This window comes from Arabidopsis lyrata (assembly GCF_000004255.2).
Source record: "Arabidopsis lyrata subsp. lyrata unplaced genomic scaffold ARALYscaffold_1, whole genome shotgun sequence".
Taxonomy (NCBI): domain Eukaryota; kingdom Viridiplantae; phylum Streptophyta; class Magnoliopsida; order Brassicales; family Brassicaceae; genus Arabidopsis; species Arabidopsis lyrata.
The window spans coordinates 11333842-11350983 of NW_003302555.1; the positions used below are offsets into that span (position 1 = coordinate 11333842).

A 17142-nucleotide genomic window follows, 5' to 3' on the forward strand; every position below is an offset into this window, starting at 1 on the left:
AACAAAACAAAGACACGTTTTGAAACCTAATTAACAACTCTGTCAACCACTACTTCGAGTAAAACACGACCGCTTCCATCACCACCGGATCAGAGCCCTGATTCTCGGCCATCTTATAATCATTAGTAATTTACAACAATACAAACGTAACAATTATTAAAATTTGAATTCAACGAAAGAGACAAAAAAAAAAAAAAAAACAGGAAATGGAAAAGAAGAGATCAGAAAGATTAATTGCCTTAAAAAAAAAAAGATTAATTGCATTCTAAAAATACTTTTTACATAAAACTTGGCAAACTTTAATCGTAACTAATTCAATAAAAGATAGGTTTCTTGAAAATATGTATGATTTTTTTTTCAAAACCATTTATCAAGTGTGTTTTTTTGTTCTAGTGGCTTTTTTGAAGAAAAACAAGAACAATGACAAGAAAATCATGGGTTTGAGTGCACTTGGAAAAAGAGATTATATTATTACTGTAAAAATCCGTCTTGTTCTGCTGAGATTAGGAAATCATGATCCTAATTTCACAGTTATAAAAGAAAAATAAGTAAACAAGAGTATGAATGAAGTCTCACCTTATGTTCCATTTATAAAAGCTCCGTATTCAACTTTCTCCCATTAATAAAATTTGCTATAAAATCTCTCCAATCCACTTTCTTCCACTAGTAATCCGAAAACACTGAAATAAAGAAGTTCAATATATACGACTCAAGCCCTGATCTTAATCATGAAAACTAGTCCTTTGAAATATTCGTTGCAATTTCTATTAGCTTGATCAAAATGAACACCTACATGTTGACAAAGCAAAAGTTAATTTTAAATTTATTTTCTCTCGAGATTTTTATTATATAAACTAAATTCCTGATAGAGGCATAAGACATATTACATAAAAATAAAATAAAAACATGAAAGCATCACTCTCTGTTTTGTGTCTTGTTCTTTTGGTTTCGGTTTTAGAAGCAGCAGTAACAACAAAACCAAATTCTGGAATTTTCATCGGATGCCTTCGCAATCGGACTAGTCCGGAGAATCCAATCACCGATGCCATCTTCACCGCCGATAACACCACCACCTTCTTGTCTTCTTACGTGTCCTACACGAGAAACAAGAGGTACTCGAGCCCTAACTACCAAAAACTAATAGCCATCGTAGCGGCAAAACATGTATCTCATGTTCAGGCCACTGTGATCTGCGCAAAAACCAACGGTATTCAACTCCGTATCCGAAGCGGAGGTCATGACTACGAAGGCCTCTCTTACACGACCTTGGGAGAGCTCTACACAAAGATCAATGAGGCGAGCCAAACGTTAGCGTTCCCTGCTGGCGTTTGCCCTACGGTAGGAGTGGGTGGGCACATAAGCGGTGGAGGATTTGGAAATCTGATGCGAAAATTCGGAATCACAGTGGATCATGTTATTGATGCTCAGTTAATTAACTGCAACGGCAAGCTCTTAGATCGAGCTACCATGGGAGAAGATCTCTTTTGGGCGATTCGCGGCGGTGGTGGAGCGAGTTTCGGAGTTATCCTCTCTTGGAAAATCAACCTCGTCGAGGTTCCAAAGATTCTGACAGTGTTTAAGGTTCGTAAAACATTGGAACAAGGAGGCACTGATGTTCTCTACAAGTGGCAGCTTGTTGCTTCCAAATTTCCTGAAGATCTTTTCATAAGAGCCTGGCCTCAGATTGTAAAGGGAACAAAACTCGGCAAGAGAACCATCGCGGTTGTATTCTTTGCTCAGTTTTTGGGTCCAACCGATAAGCTGATGGCGATAATGAGCCAGAGCTTGCCTGAACTAGGGCTAAGACGTGATGATTGTCACGAAATGAGCTGGTTTTACACAACGTTGTTTTGGGCCAATTATCCGGTTGGCACACCAAAGCGCGTTCTTCTAGATAGACCGTCGAGTCCAGGAGAATTTTTCAAGAGCAAATCGGATAACATCAAAAAACCAATCCCAAAAGAGGGATTGGAGAAGATTTGGAAGACAATGTTGAAATTTAACTTTGTATGAATTCAACCCTTACGGTGGAGTGATGGACCGGATTCCGGCTACTGCCACAGCGTTTCCTCACCGGAAAGGAAACTTGTTCAATCTTCAATACTCTACGATATGGTTGGACGCAAAGGAAACAGAGAATAAGATGACTATGATGAAGGAGCTTTACGAAGTTGCGGGACCGTACGTGTCAAGTAACCCGAGAGAGGCGCTCTTAAATTTCAGAGACGTCGATATTGGAAGCAATCCGAGTGGTGTGAACGTGGATGAAGCTAAGATCTATGGATACAAGTATTTCTTGGGGAATTTAAAGAGATTGATGGATATTAAAGCTAAGTGTGATGCTGAGAATTTCTTCAAAAACGAACAGAGTATTTCTCCTGCTCGTGTAATGTAGGAATACGACGATTTTATCACATATATTTATCAAATGTAATAAGTTACGTGTATTATATCATAGCCTATGCAGGTCATATAGATATATCAAGATTTTTTTTTTTTAACTAGATGTCAAGAAGTTTATGGGCTTATAGAAGTATGTTTATTCGCAAATTATGCTAAGAATTTATCAACGTTGTCATTAAGTCATCTCAAAATCCAGCAAAACATAAGAATAAGAATTAAAAATAAAACATTCCCTCCTTATAATCTGAAGAGAATCCGAAGCTTCAATGAATTAAGGATTCTATGCAAAAATAAAACATACCTCACATTTTAAGTTTTTAACTAACAGGGATTAAGGATTCTATGCATTAATTAAGAAGTAAAAGGGGTAATTAAGTGATTCATATTCAAACCCAGAGATTAAGCATTTTAAATTCTAACTTTTGTTATGTTTTTTATGCAATGCATATTTTTTTTTTACTCTCTCTTTTTAAGTTTTCTTTTAGCATCATAAATTTTAAATTTCATTGTTATCGGCTGTGAAGATGGCATCGGTGACTGGATTCTCCGGACTAGTCCGATTGCGAAGGCATCCGATGAAAATTTTAACAATCTCTTCATCTTTAATATTGACAACTCCATCTTTAGTAGTGTGGAAAAAAGCCAATGCAGGACCAACTCGCAGTCGCAGTCGCAGTCTCAATCAAAGAATAGACTTTTCAGCTGAACCCCTATACTTCTAAGAGCACCCCAATGGTATTTCTTATGGGTTTCTTAAAAAAATCCTTAAAATTAAAAGTAATTAAAATAAATAAATATAATAAATAAAGTTAAGGATTGTTAAGAGTTCGCTCTAATATAAGGATTGTTAAGAAGTTTAAAGATTGTTAAGAGTCTTATATGTGTCGCTTTCTGATTGGGTCAAAAATATTTATAAAAGACAAAATAAAATATGTCTTCAAATCTCAGAAATATGATGGACATTCGAACTCGAGTCCGTGATAGGACTATGCATCAACAATTAAAAGCTGATTTTGTTAATCGTATATGGCAAAAAAATTGTTTTTTTTATTTGTATTTTTTATATGTTTTTATGTCTTGTATGTTTAAATTTTTTAGGAAATGGTAATATTTATTAAGTTTTATCAAATAAAAATATTTATAATTTTCATTTTATTTTTTCTATTTTTTTAAGAAACCCACTTAAGGACTTTACCATTGGACAAAAAAATTTTTAAGGATTCATCACAAATTCTTAACTTTAAAATTATCATTATTTATGATTAAAAAAAGTTTAAGAATCCTTTTAAGGATTCAACCATTGATGTTGCTCTAAGATGTTATGTTTCATACCCAAAACTCTCAATTATAACACATTAGCCAAAACGCCTCATCGTATGTCAAAAATGTTGAGTTTAATGCCCCCAAACTTTTTATCCTTCCGGAATTAACCTCAGTTTTCAGACTCTAGACGTAAGACTTGTATTATCGAAAATAATAAGGTATATGAAAATCAAATATCTGTTGTAAACTGTGTTGTTCTATTGATTAATGAATGAGATTTCGATACATATATATACATGATGAGGGGAGACAAATCCCCATTGGGCTAGTAAACCCTAAAGCCCAAAAGCCCACTAAGTACAATATAGGCCGTCATAAGGAGAATCTTCAAGAACATGGGCATGGGCCTTCTAGGACATGGACATGGGCCTTCTAGAATATGCATAAGGTCCACGGTTATGGAGTCCATCCAACATGTGGTTTATAACACTCCCCCTTGGATGACATAACCGTGTAGATGCCAAAGGATCTCAGTAATACGCTTGGGGATGCTGCCTCATTAAAACCTTACCAGGAAAACCCATTGGGACAAAACCATGGTTAAGGAAAAAGAGTACAGCACGTATTACTCCCCCTGTTTTGGTCATCCCTGCAAGTCCTTAAGTCTCCGCATTCCAATTTGATGCGTGAGCTTCCTCAATGTCGATGTTGGTAATGCCTTGGTAAAGAGATCGGCTGAGTTGTCGCTGGATCGAACTTGTACCACTCGAACTTCTCCATCCCTTTGCAAGTCATGCGTGAAGAAGAACTTTGTTAGAATGTGCTTCGTCCGATCTCCCTTGATGTAGCCGTCCTTGAGCTGAGCGATACAGGCGTGTTGTCTCCTCATATGATGGTCTTTGATGTTGTAGTAGCTGCGCCTTGAAGAAGGCTGCCTACGTACCCTTGGAAGGGATCAAGCCACACGTAGTTCCTATCTATTGACCATGCCATAATCTGATTTTACCTGCATCAGCAAAACAAACTAAACCAAAGCAAACTAGACCTTCTTTGGTTAGATCAGTATAGAATAAAACCCAAATAAACAAACATAGGAAGAATAGAATTTAAAATTTAACCAAACCTTCCTTCAAACCTTTCTAGTGCCTTTGGGTTGATCATGAACTAAATTTAGGCAAAGGAGGTTCACGGCAAAACATATGTCTGGTCTAGTGTGGCTAGCCAAGTACATTAACGCTCCTATGGCACTAAGGTATGACACTTCAGGATCGAGAACTTCTTCCTCATCCTTCTTTGGACCGAATGGATCACTATCCAATCCGAGGCTTCTCACCACCATTGGGCTGCTCAATGGGTGGGCCTGGTCCATATTGAATCTCTTGAGTACTTTTTCAGTATATGCCTTTTGATGCACAAGGATTCCATTATTCACGTACTCAAGTTGCAATCCCAAACAGAATTTTGTCTTGCCTAGGTCTTTCATCTCGAATTCTTTCTTTAGATATTTGACTGTTTGGGCGATTTCCCCAGAGGTTCCAAGGATGTTCAAATCATCCACATATACTGCTATTATCACAAACCCTTCGTTTGCAAATTTCTTTATGAAGATACATGGACTGATGGGATCATTCTTATAACCTTCTCTGACTAGGTACTCGCTTAATCTATTGTACCACATGCGTCCACTTTGTTTCAGTCCATAAAGCGATTTGTTCAGCCTTATGCAGTATTGGTCTCGAGACCCTTTCTTATCTTTATCTTTGAGCTCAATACCCTCTGGTAATCTCATATATATCATCCAGTGGACTTATATAAATATGCAGGCATTACATCCATTAGCCGCAAATCAAGTCTTTTTCTTTATATAGCCAGACTTAGCAAAATTTAAATGTCTTAGCATCCACCACAGGGGAGTATGTTTCTTCATAATCTATCCCCGGTCTTTGTGAGAATCCTTGTGCTACAAGCCGTGCCTTATATCTCACGATTTCATTATTCTCATTTCTCTTCTTCACAAAGACCCATTTGTGTCCTACTGGTTTTTACATCGAATGGTGTCCTTAAGGTCGGACCAAACTCATTCCTTTTCTTAATGATTCTTAGCTCCACGTTTTATGGTCTTGTACCATTTAATCAATCAAGTCTTTGAGTGCACTCTAGTATAGACGTGGGCTCCTGATCCTCATTTATATTCATAAATTCAAGTGCTACCTTGCATGCAAAATCATCTTATGTCGACATTTCTTATATGTTCCATTATGTTCCAGACATGATATAATCGATTTGAGATTTATTATGGTCAGGACCTTTAATACTTTGCAGCTTGGCGTCCCAAGCTACATTATATGGTACCTGTACCTTAGAGCCGGCCGGCCTTATCTCCATGTCTGGGATGGTTTCCTTAGTAACCTCGGATTCCTATTGCACCTTTCTTTGATTTTCGAGGATTTTTATCTTTGGAACCTATTGGTCTACCACGTTTCTTTCGTGTGTTAGACTCGGTAGCAATTTCATTGATTCGCTTTTGGATATCAATACGTACTGGTGCATTACAAGCTGGTATGTACGTTTTTGTAACTTTCTTTGGGTCAGCAAAGGAATCTGGCAATTGATTAGCTAGCTTTTCAAATGTATAATCTTATGGACCTCTGATTCTCATGCCAGAGTCCGAGGATCTTGCCAATTTAAGGATGTTTGATTTCATTATATTTCTTTTATTGCTTTACCCAGCTTGTTCGTCTCTCCACCTATAGTAGGAAACTCGGATTCATTAAAATGACAATCCGCGTATCTAGCCTTAAATAGATCACCCGTAGTTGGCTCTAGATACTTAATAATGGTGGGAGAATCAAATCCAACATATATTCCCATCCTCCTTTGAGGTCCCATCTTTGTTTCTATGTGGTGGAGCAATCGGTACATATATGGCACACCCGAAAGTCTTTAGATGGGATATGTCTGGCTCATGACCCATAAGTAATTGGGATGGTGAATATCTATGTTCACTAGATGGCCTTATGCGTATAAGTTCTGATGCATGTAAAACAGCGTGTCCCCAAGCGGCTACTGGGAGCTTCGACCTCATGAGTAATGGTCGAGCTATCAATTGAATTCGTTTAATGAAGGATTCCGCTAATCCATTCTGTGTATGTACATGTGCTACGGGATGTTCCACACTTACCCCCATGGACATACAGTAGTCATTAAACGCTTGGGACGTGAATTCACCGGCATTGTCTAGACGTATAGTCTTAAGCGGAAAATCTGGAAAGTGGGCTCGCAGTCTTATTATCTGGGCCAATAACCTAGCAAACACTTGGTTTCTAGTAGATAGGAGACAAACATGCGACCATCTTGTCGATGCATCAATGAGGACCATACATATGTCTCCTTGTATCCTTTCCAGAAATTTTAAGGTCTCTTTATTTACCTTAGCCGGTGATGGCCTTATAATGAGTTTCCCTTGTGAACATGCTTCACACGTGAGATTCTTAGGGATAACTCTTTTCTCTCTTAGGGTGTGCCCCTTTGAATTAGTTATTAGTTTACGCATCATACTATGACCCGGATGGCCAAGCCGGTCATGCCATAAAGTGAATTTCTTGATGAACTCTTTGTTCATTGCCATATTAGCTTCGATCATATCGATTTTAGCATAGTAGAGACCAGTGGATAATGCGGGTATAGTCTCTTAGGACTTTCTTATGTCCTTGGGTGATCTCAATTATATTTAGGAATTCTTTGTTCCCTTCACCCTTTGTTTCAATATGGAAACCATTCAATCTTATATTTTTGAAACTTGACAAGCTCCTCTTCGAGCTGGGTGAATATAGGGCATCGCTTATTTCAAGATGCGTGCCCTTTGATAAAAGTATATGGGCATGACCATGGCCCTCAATAAGACTAGCTATACCCGCTATGGTGCTAATATTGGCATTTTTCATTATGAGATTTAGGAAAATATCTCTTATCTTTTGTGTGGCTCCACTATCCACCACAATTATGTTCTTGTCCTCGGCCATTTCTTATATGGACAAGAATCATGTTCTAAACATAAAATAATATAAAATAAATTCAAGCAAATAACAATCAATGAACACATAAAATGCAAAGAAAAACATAGAGGTTTTGATGTCGAAGTAAGATTTATCAACTTGATTCTTTTATGCAATCAGAAGTTTCATACTCTATTAGATCATCTTGATCATGTTCACCATCTTTATATACCAAATGGGCTTTAGGATTCTTCCCTTTTACACTCTCTTGATAGAGGTCACAACGATGTTTGGAAGTCCTACATATCTTAGCCCAATGGTTTCCCATTCCATATCTATGGTATACTCATTTGGTCGAGTGTTGTGGTTTGGAAATACCACATCGTCCTCGCCCTCGACCACGGCCGGAATTGGGTCTACATCCACGGTTATAGTGGTTCCCATGGCCGGATGAGTTATAGTGGCCACAACCACGTCCTTTCAATACCACATCTATGGCATACTCATTTGGTCGAGTGTTGTGGTTTGGAAATACCACATCGTCCTCGCCCTCGACCACGGCCGGAATTGGGTCTACATCCACGGTTATAGTGGTTCCCACGGCCGGATGAGTTATAGTGGCCACAACCACGTCCTTTCCATCCACCACGGTCATGGCCGTGTGGTCTATCACTTTAGACGTGGTTAGATTCTTTGGATTCTTTCTTATCCTCTGCGGCCTTATTGGCATTAGGTAATGGGGTTAATCTACGAGGTCGTAACTCACTGTTTTTATCTGTAAGTCATTATTTTTTTTTTTTTTTTTTCATCTAGCAATAGACTCATCCACGGACTTATAGTCCTGGATTATGAGACTCTCAATAAGATGGTGGCTAATATTGTCTTGTATCTATCTTTCTCTCTTGGCATTCTTGCCTTATTAGATACATTCACCAAGTCCTTTTGACTTTAGGATAATCTTAGTATCCATTGCCCATTTTAAAATAATTATCTCCTAAGAAATTTAGGGCAGTAAAGTACAAGTTGTAATTCAACATCTACAAGGAAAAGTTTTGAGTCAAAATCATGTAATCGTTAGTGTCATGCGGTATTTTAGACCGAACCATGAATCGATTTACTTAGGGATTTGACTTTCCTCTTTTGCTTAGGATTAGATTTCCTCTTTTTATTAGGATTAACTTTTCTTTTTCCTTTTTAGGATTTACTTTCCTCTTTACTTTAGGATTAATTTTCCTATTTCACTTATGATTTTAGATTTTAAGATTTCCTATTTTAATTAGGATTTGGAAATTTTCTATTTCTTAAAGTTTTCCTATCTTGAATAGGATTTATGAATTTCCTAATTTAATTAGGATTTAGAGTACAATAGGATTTAGGATTTTATTTAAGTTTTCATGCTTTCTATTAGAATTTTAAAGTTTCCTATTTTATTGAGGATTTTAAGATTCCCTATTTAGGATTTAGGGTTGTTAAGATTTCCTATTATCTAGGGTTTCCTATTTTATTTAGGATTTTAAGGTTTCCTAGATTTTAGGGTTTCCTATTTTATTTAGGATTTTAGGTTTTAGGGTTTTGAGATTTCTTTTAGGATTATCTTTTCTAAGTTTTCTAGGGTTCATGCAATTTTAGTTTTAGGATGTTAAGCATGTAATCAATCAAAGGAGCAAACAATCTAACAACCTAAACAATCTCAATCAAGCCGATTTAAACTTATGGAATTTTTTTGGATTAGATTCGTTTTAGGTTTTAGGTTTTTAGACCTTTAAAGTTTCGGTTATTAGCTTATGTATTTTCGTTTTGCGATTTTAGGTTTAGACAATTAAAACTTCTCTAGCAACTTAGGCGAGTTTAGCTTAAGCGATAATCAACTTTTTCTAGCAACCTAAACGAGTCAAACAATCGAGCAAACAAGCAATCGGATCAAACAAGCAATCAAATCATACAAGCAAAGCAATCACTTAATCAATCATCATTCGTTTTAGGGTTTCTCTTTGCTTAACTTTCAAGTTCAATTGTTGGTTCTTTAGCTTTAGGGTTTTGATGTTACCTTTCACCTTATGGGGTTGTATGGACTAGAACCGGGAGCTAAAGACCTCGGTAACTCACGCTGCTGCAACGAACCGCAAACAGTACCACGATGAACAGTACCGCGATGAACAGTGCCGCGATGAACAGTACCGCGATGAACAGTGCCGCGATGAACAGTGTCGGCGATGAACAGTGTCGGCAATGAACAGTACGGCGATGAACAGTACCGAGATGAACAGTGTCGGCGATGAACAGTGCCACGATTTTTAGGGTTAGGGTTTTAGGGTTTTCGTTAAGAGCAAGTCGTGCTGATAACGTGTTGTAAACTGTGTTGTTCTATTGATTAATGAATGAGATTTCGATACATATATATACATGATGAGGGGAGACAAATCCCCATTGGGCTAGTAAACCCTAAAGCCCAAAAGCCCACTAAGTACAATATAGGCCGTCATAAGGAGAATCTTCAAGAACATGGGCATGGGCCTTCTAGGACATGGACATGGGCCTTCTAGAATATGCATAAGGTCCACGGTTATGGAGTCCATCCAACATGTGGTTTATAACAATATCATACTTCCTCGAAACATCATATTTCATATACTACTTTCAAGTATACTGTATAAGAGTGGTTTAGCACCATCTGATCAACTCAACTTAAACCAAGAATAAATTTTTTGGTCTAATCAAAGGATTGACTGTATGGGAAAAACCCAATTAACTAAAAAATGGAATGATTAAAACCGACCTGTTGTGAAACTTATTGTTATCTCATTCCATTCTATGAATAATGATACATATATATAGGCATATAAACCTAGGGTTTTAGAGTACATAATGAATAACCCTGATGGGCTTATTGGGCCCGGTTATAAGTCCAATATGATGTATTATAACACTCCCCCTTGGACGGAGTAACCGGACCTGATGGTCAATCGGGATCTCGATAATACGCTGGGGAATGTTGCCTCATTAAAACCTTACCAGGAAAACCCAGTGGGAAAAACCATGGTGAAGGAAAAAGAGTACAACACGCATTACTCCCCCTGATTAGAGCATCACCGTAGATCTCTAAGTCTACGCATTCCTATTTGTTGGATGAGCTTCCGGAGTGTTGAAGCGGGCAATGATTTGGTGAAAAGGTCGGCGGAGTTATCGCATGATCGGACCTGTTGAACGCTGATCGTACCATCCTTCTGCCAATCCGAGGTTGAGAAGAATTTCGGTAGGATGTGCTTCGTCCGATCTCCTTTGATATAACCTTCCTTGAGTTGAGCAATGCAAGCCGCGTTGTCTTCAAACATAACCGTGGGCTCCTTATCTTCTTTCATACCACAATCTGATCGGATGTGCTGAGTCATGGATCGTAGCCAAACACATTCTCTGCTTGCTTCGTGAATGGCCAAAAGTTCTGCATGGTTTGATGAAGTGGTAATGATTGTCTGCTTTATCGATCTCCAAGAGATAGCTGTTCCTCCATGCGTGAACACATAACCAGTTTGAGACTTGGCATTGTGCGGATCTGATTGATAACCTGCATCAGCAAAACCAACTAGTCCATCCATTCCAGTGCCTCTGAGTTGGACATGAGCTGAAGCGAGCTAGGAGGTTCACGGCAAAACAGATGTCTGGTCTAGTGTGACTAGCCAAGTACATTAACGCTCCTACAGCACTGAGGTATGGCTTTTCTGGACCGAGAATTTCTTCATCGTCCTTCTTGGGACCAAATGGATCACTGTCCAATCCTAGGCTCCGGACAATCATTGGGTTGTTCAATGGGTGGGCCTAGGTCTTTCATTTCGAATTCTGCTTTCAAGCAGTCGACTGTTTGGGAGATTTCACCAGATGTTCCGAGGATGTTTAGATCATCCACGTAAACTGCTATGATTACAAATCCTTTGTTTGAGTATTTCTTGATGAAAATGCATGGACTGATGGGATCGTTTTTGTAGCCTTCTCTGATGAGATATTCGCTTAACCGGTTATACCACATACGTCCACTTTGTTTCAGTCCATACAAGGATTTGTTCAGCCTGATGCAGTATTGATCTCGAGATGCATGCTTATCTTTAAGCTCTATGCCATCTGGTAATCTCATGTATATTTCATTGTCGAGGGGCCCATAGAGATATGCGGTGACAACATCCATTAACCGCAAATCTAGATTTTCTCTTATGGCCAGACTTATGAGGAATCGAAAAGTAGTTGCATCCACCACCGGAGAATAAGTCTCCTCATAATCGATTCCGGGTCTCTGTGAGAATCCTTGTGCTACAAGCCGTGCTTTATAACGAACGACTTCACCGAGTTCGTTTCTTTTACGCACAAAGACCCATTTATGGCCCACTGGTTTGACATTGAATGGTGTCCGGGTGATCGGACCAAACACATTCCTGAGTTTGAGACTCTTTAACTCCACGTTTATGGCTTCTTTCCATTTTAGCCAGTCTGTTCTATGAGTGCACTCTGTGATAGACGTGGGTTCTAGATCCTCTTGCATGTTCGCAATATCAAGTGCTACTTTGTATGCAAAGAGTGCATTTAAGTCGACTTCTTTTCTGTTCCATTGGGTTCCAGACATGTTGTAATTGATAGAGATCTCATCGTTATCGATCTCGTCAGAACCTAGAGATTCGGCGTCCCGAACCTCTTCTGGTGGTTCATTAGAGTGAGTCTCAGCGCGCGCTATGTCTGTTATATTGGGAATCCCGGTTTCAACTATTGCACCTTTCTTTGATTTCTGTGGATTCTTGTCTTTGGAACCTAGAGGTCTGCCACGTTTATTTCGTGATGCAAACTTTGTAGCAACTTGAACTTGTCCCGTTGGAACAGTGATTCGTACTGGTGCATTACAAGCTGGTATGTACGATTTGGTTACTTTGTTCGGGTCAGCAAAGGAATCTGGCAATTGATTAGCTAGCTTTTGATAGTGTATAATCTTTTGGATCTCCGAATCACATTCTAGAGTCCGAGGATCTTGCCAATTTAAGGATGTTTGATTCCATGATAGCTCTTTGACCAGCTTGTGTTTCTCTCCACCCAATGTTGGATATACCGATTCATCAAATTGGCAATCCGCATATCTGGCCTTAAATAGGTCTCCAGTAGTCGGCTCGAGATATTTGATGATGGTGGGAGAATCAAAACCAACATATATTCCCATCCTCCTTTGAGGTCCCATTTTGGTTCTATGTGGTGGAGCAATGGGTACATAGACTGAGCACCCAAATATTTTGAGATGGGAGATGTCTGGCTCATGACCCTGTAATAATTTGGATGGGGAATATCTATGCTCACTAGATGGTCGGATGCGTATTAGTTCAGCAGCATGTAATACTGCATGTCCCCAAGCTGAGACCGGGAGTTTCGACCTCATGAGTAATGGTCGAGCAATCCATTGGATTCGTTTAATGAATGATTCAGCAAGTCCATTCTGAGTATGGACATGTGCCACAGGATGTTCAACGGTCACCCCCATGGCCATACAGTAATCATTAAACGCTTGGGAAGTGAATTCACCAGCATTGTCAAGATGTATAGTCTTTAGTGGAAAGTCTAGAAAGTGGGCTCGTAATCTGATGATTTGAGCCAATAACCTAGCAAAAGCTTGGTTCCGAGAAGACAATAGGCAGACATACGACCAACGGGTCGAAGCGTCTATGAGTACCATGAAGTACCGGAATGTCCCAGAAGGTGGGTGAATTGGACCACAGATGTCTCCTTGGATTCTTTCCAGAAAATGTAATGTCTCTTTGTCACTTTTACTGGTGAAGGCCGAGTGATCAACTTCCCTTGGGAGCAAGCTATGCACGTGAGGTGCTGAGGGAAGACTCGGTTTTCTCGAAGGGTGTGTCCTTGAGAATTTTGGATTAATTTACGCATCATGGTCATACCGGGATAACCAAGCCGGTCGTGCCAAATAGTGTAGTCTTGGAATCGGGTTGAGAGCATTATTAGCCTCAATCATACTGACCTTAGCATAGTAAAGACCAGTAGATAATGCGGGTATAGTCTTGAGGACTTGTTTATGGCCAAGTATGATCTTAGTGATCAGTAGGGATTCTTGTTCCCTTCACCCTGGGTTTCTATGTGGAAACCATTAAGTCTGATATCTTTAAAACTTAAAAGGTTTCTTTTTGAGCTGGGTGAGTATAATGCATCTGGAATGTCCAGATGTGTGCCGTTTGATAACAACACATGTTCAGATGATAGAATCAATCGAGGAGATCTGAGATCTCGTAGTCCATGGGATCGGTCGGCTCGATGGTGGTGTCGTTAGCATCAACTTGCAGGGCCATGTTGGCTTCAGCAGGTGCTTTCCCATGTTTCTGATAAAAATCGCAATGAAACTTGGGAATACAACAGTTCTTTGTCCAGTGATTGAACATTCCGCATCTGGTACAGGCAGACTGATTGGTTGGGTGGGCAGGGCGGTTTGGTTTAGAGATACCACGGCCCTTACCGGAACCATAACCGAGGTAATGTCGGTTGCCACGTCCATTTCCGCGTCCACGCTTTCCACGTCCACGATCTGAGGATCTGTCTCACTGGACATTGTAGGATTCTTTGCGGGAATCTGGTACTAGAGCCGATCCCGGGGGCCTCTGGGCACTGTTCCTCATAAATAGCTCGTTGTTTTTTTCTCGGCCAAGAGCAAACAAGATAACAATGTTTTGGGTATGGAAGGTGGATAATGTTTTCTCGAGGAGATCATTATCAGACACCTCTTCACCACATAGTTTCATGATTGAAACTATCCGAAAGAGTTCGGAGTTGTAGTCATCCACAGATTTGTAATCTTGGAACCGGAGTTCCTTCCAGTCAAACTTGGCTTGTGGCAAGAGCACCGTTTTCTGGTGATCATGCCATTTTTCAGGGCCACCCAAAGTTCGAGTCGGTTCTCAAGAGTGAGATATTGCTGTTTGAGGCTCGCAGCCAAATGATGGCGGATATGAAATATCGCCTGGGACCGGTCTTTATCAGATGCGGTGTTATCCGCTTTGATACACTCACCCAGTCCCTTTGAGTTGAGGAAAATCCTGGTGTCCATGCCCATTCGAGATAGTTTTCACCGGAGACCTTGAGGGCCTCGAACATGAAATTGATTTCATTAGGGGTTTGTTAAAATAATAGTTGGAAAACTTTCTATTTTAGGCAAGTTTCTATTTGAGCAAACTTTAGGGGTTCGTTAAAATAATAGTTGGAAAAAGTTTCTAATTTAGGAAACTTTCTAAATGAGGAAAGTTTTCATTCCGGGTCATTTGCTATTTGAGGAAAGTTTCTATTTTAGGAAACTTTCTCGGGAATCGTAAATTTTAAGGATACGGAACATAAGTTCGGTTTAATGGTTTAAAGTTGGACCGGAATATTAGATTCCGGTTTGGGCCGAATTGATTTCCCGTTTAGAATAACCAGTTTGAACCGGTTTACCCAGATTGAGATCCGGTTATTATTTTGGAACCGGTTTGATAATCGGTTTAACCGATAAATCGAATTGATATTCGGGTTTAGGAGTTAACCGAGAATGATTTCCGGTTTAGGGGATACACGAAAATTGCCGTTTTGGATTTGATTTGATTTAGGTTTTAAGATTTCGGCCATGGCTTAGTGTTTTCGATTTTGAGTGTTAGGTTTAAGTAATACAAGGTTTTTGATCTTTAAGCTTTTAAGGTTTTGTTTTTACCTTTCACCAATTGGGGTTGAACGGATTGAACCGGGAGCTTAAGACCTCGGTAACTCACGCTGTCGATGAACAGTACCGTTGAACAGTATCGATGAACAGTATCGATGAACAGTGTCGGCGTGAACAGTATCGGCGAACAGTGTCGATGAACAGTGTCAGCGTGAACAGTATCGGCGAACAGTGTCGATGAACAGTATCGGTGAACAGTGTCGGTGTGAACAGTGTTTTTCGATTTTTTAGGGTTAGAGTTGTTAAGAGCAAACTCGTGCTGATAACGTGTTGTGAAACTTATTGTTATCTCATTCCATTCCATGAATAATGATACATATATATAGGCATATAAACCTAGGGTTTTAGAGTACATAATGAATAACCCTGATGGGCTTATTGGGCCCGGTTATAAGTCCAATATGATGTATTATAACACGACCTAAATAGAAAATAAATGGATTTAAGAAAAGGAATCCAGGCTTCGCTTCTCAAGAACCTTATAACTCATTACTTGCAACGAATAATCCTAATTTATTCGAGAAATTTGTTAGAATTCTTTATAAAATCATTGAGTTTACGCTTTAGATCAATTTAAAAAAACGGGTTGCCGCATTATTACTACCTATACTATTTCCATTCTCTCGATTTCGACAATTAAAATGAAGTCGTTTGTTTTGGTGACAGAATTAAATTGCATCTAGGGTTCTTCATATTTGGAGAAAAATCGATAGACGAGTGAATTTGGGTGCTAGGGTTCTGGAAAATTTGGGGAAAACAGATTTTGAGTGATTTTCATATTTAGCAAACAACGTCGTTTTTAAGTTGGGTTTATCGAGTCAAAGAAAAAACAATCGGATCTGGTCAAACGCGAAACAGTAATCGCGATTTAACGGTTTAATCGGGTTTAAAATTGGGATTATCTTATTTCAATTGGAGGTGTAGACATTTGGACCAAAAAAAAGTTCATGCTGTTTTGTAAAGAATAAATATAGTTTATGTCTATTTATGAAGGGTCGAAAAGTAGAGGTTGGAATCGTGAGAATGGAAATAGTACAGGTCGTAATAATGCGGCAACCCAAAAAAAACTACTTTCTTTAGTTTTGCCTTTACATTTTAATCTCATTTTTATCTGTGCGGAATCCACTCGCATATATATGAATGTTTCATAAATAATAAAAACGTTATATAAGAAAAGTCTATTGCATGTTACATTAAAAAAATGTTATATCAAAATTTGTCGTCCATCTTAAAGTTTTGGGAAAATCAGTATTACAGTATTTACAACAATACAAACGTAACCTATTGAAATTTGAATTCAACGAGAGATAAATAAAAACAGGAAATGAGAAATAAGAAATGGGAAAATTCATTGCATTCTAGAAATATTTTATGCATAGAAATCAACAAAATTGAATCCTAATTATTTCAATAAAAAGATAGGTTTCTTGAACCTTACGTTTCCATTTTTAAAGCCTCGTTTGCATTTATGAAATCTCTGTATTCAACTTTCAACAACCTAAAACAATCCCAACACATGTAAATAAAAAAATTCAATAGATGTGACTCAATCCCTGATCTCATTCATGAAAACGAATCCTCTGTAATAGTGTAATATACGTTGTAATTCCCATAAGCAAATTCAATATAAACCTACATTTTGACAAAAAAAAATTCAAAGTAAACATATATGACAAAAGTCAAACTTAAATTATTGTTCTCACTACAATTATTCTATAAATAGATCCTAATAGAGGCGTAAGACATATTACATAAAAACAA

The 17142-nt window shown here is 38.6% G+C and overlaps 1 protein-coding gene across 1 annotated transcript; it reads left to right on the forward strand.

Moving 5' to 3' along the window:
- Positions 1 to 252: 252 nt before the first annotated feature.
- Positions 253 to 2454, forward strand: LOC9329467 (berberine bridge enzyme-like 5). Its single transcript, XM_021012917.1, is given in 2 exon segments — positions 253 to 2003; positions 2005 to 2454. Coding segments are annotated over 2 exon segments (1488 nt in total). The 5' UTR covers positions 253 to 906; the 3' UTR covers positions 2396 to 2454.
- Positions 2455 to 17142: the final 14688 nt, after the last annotated feature.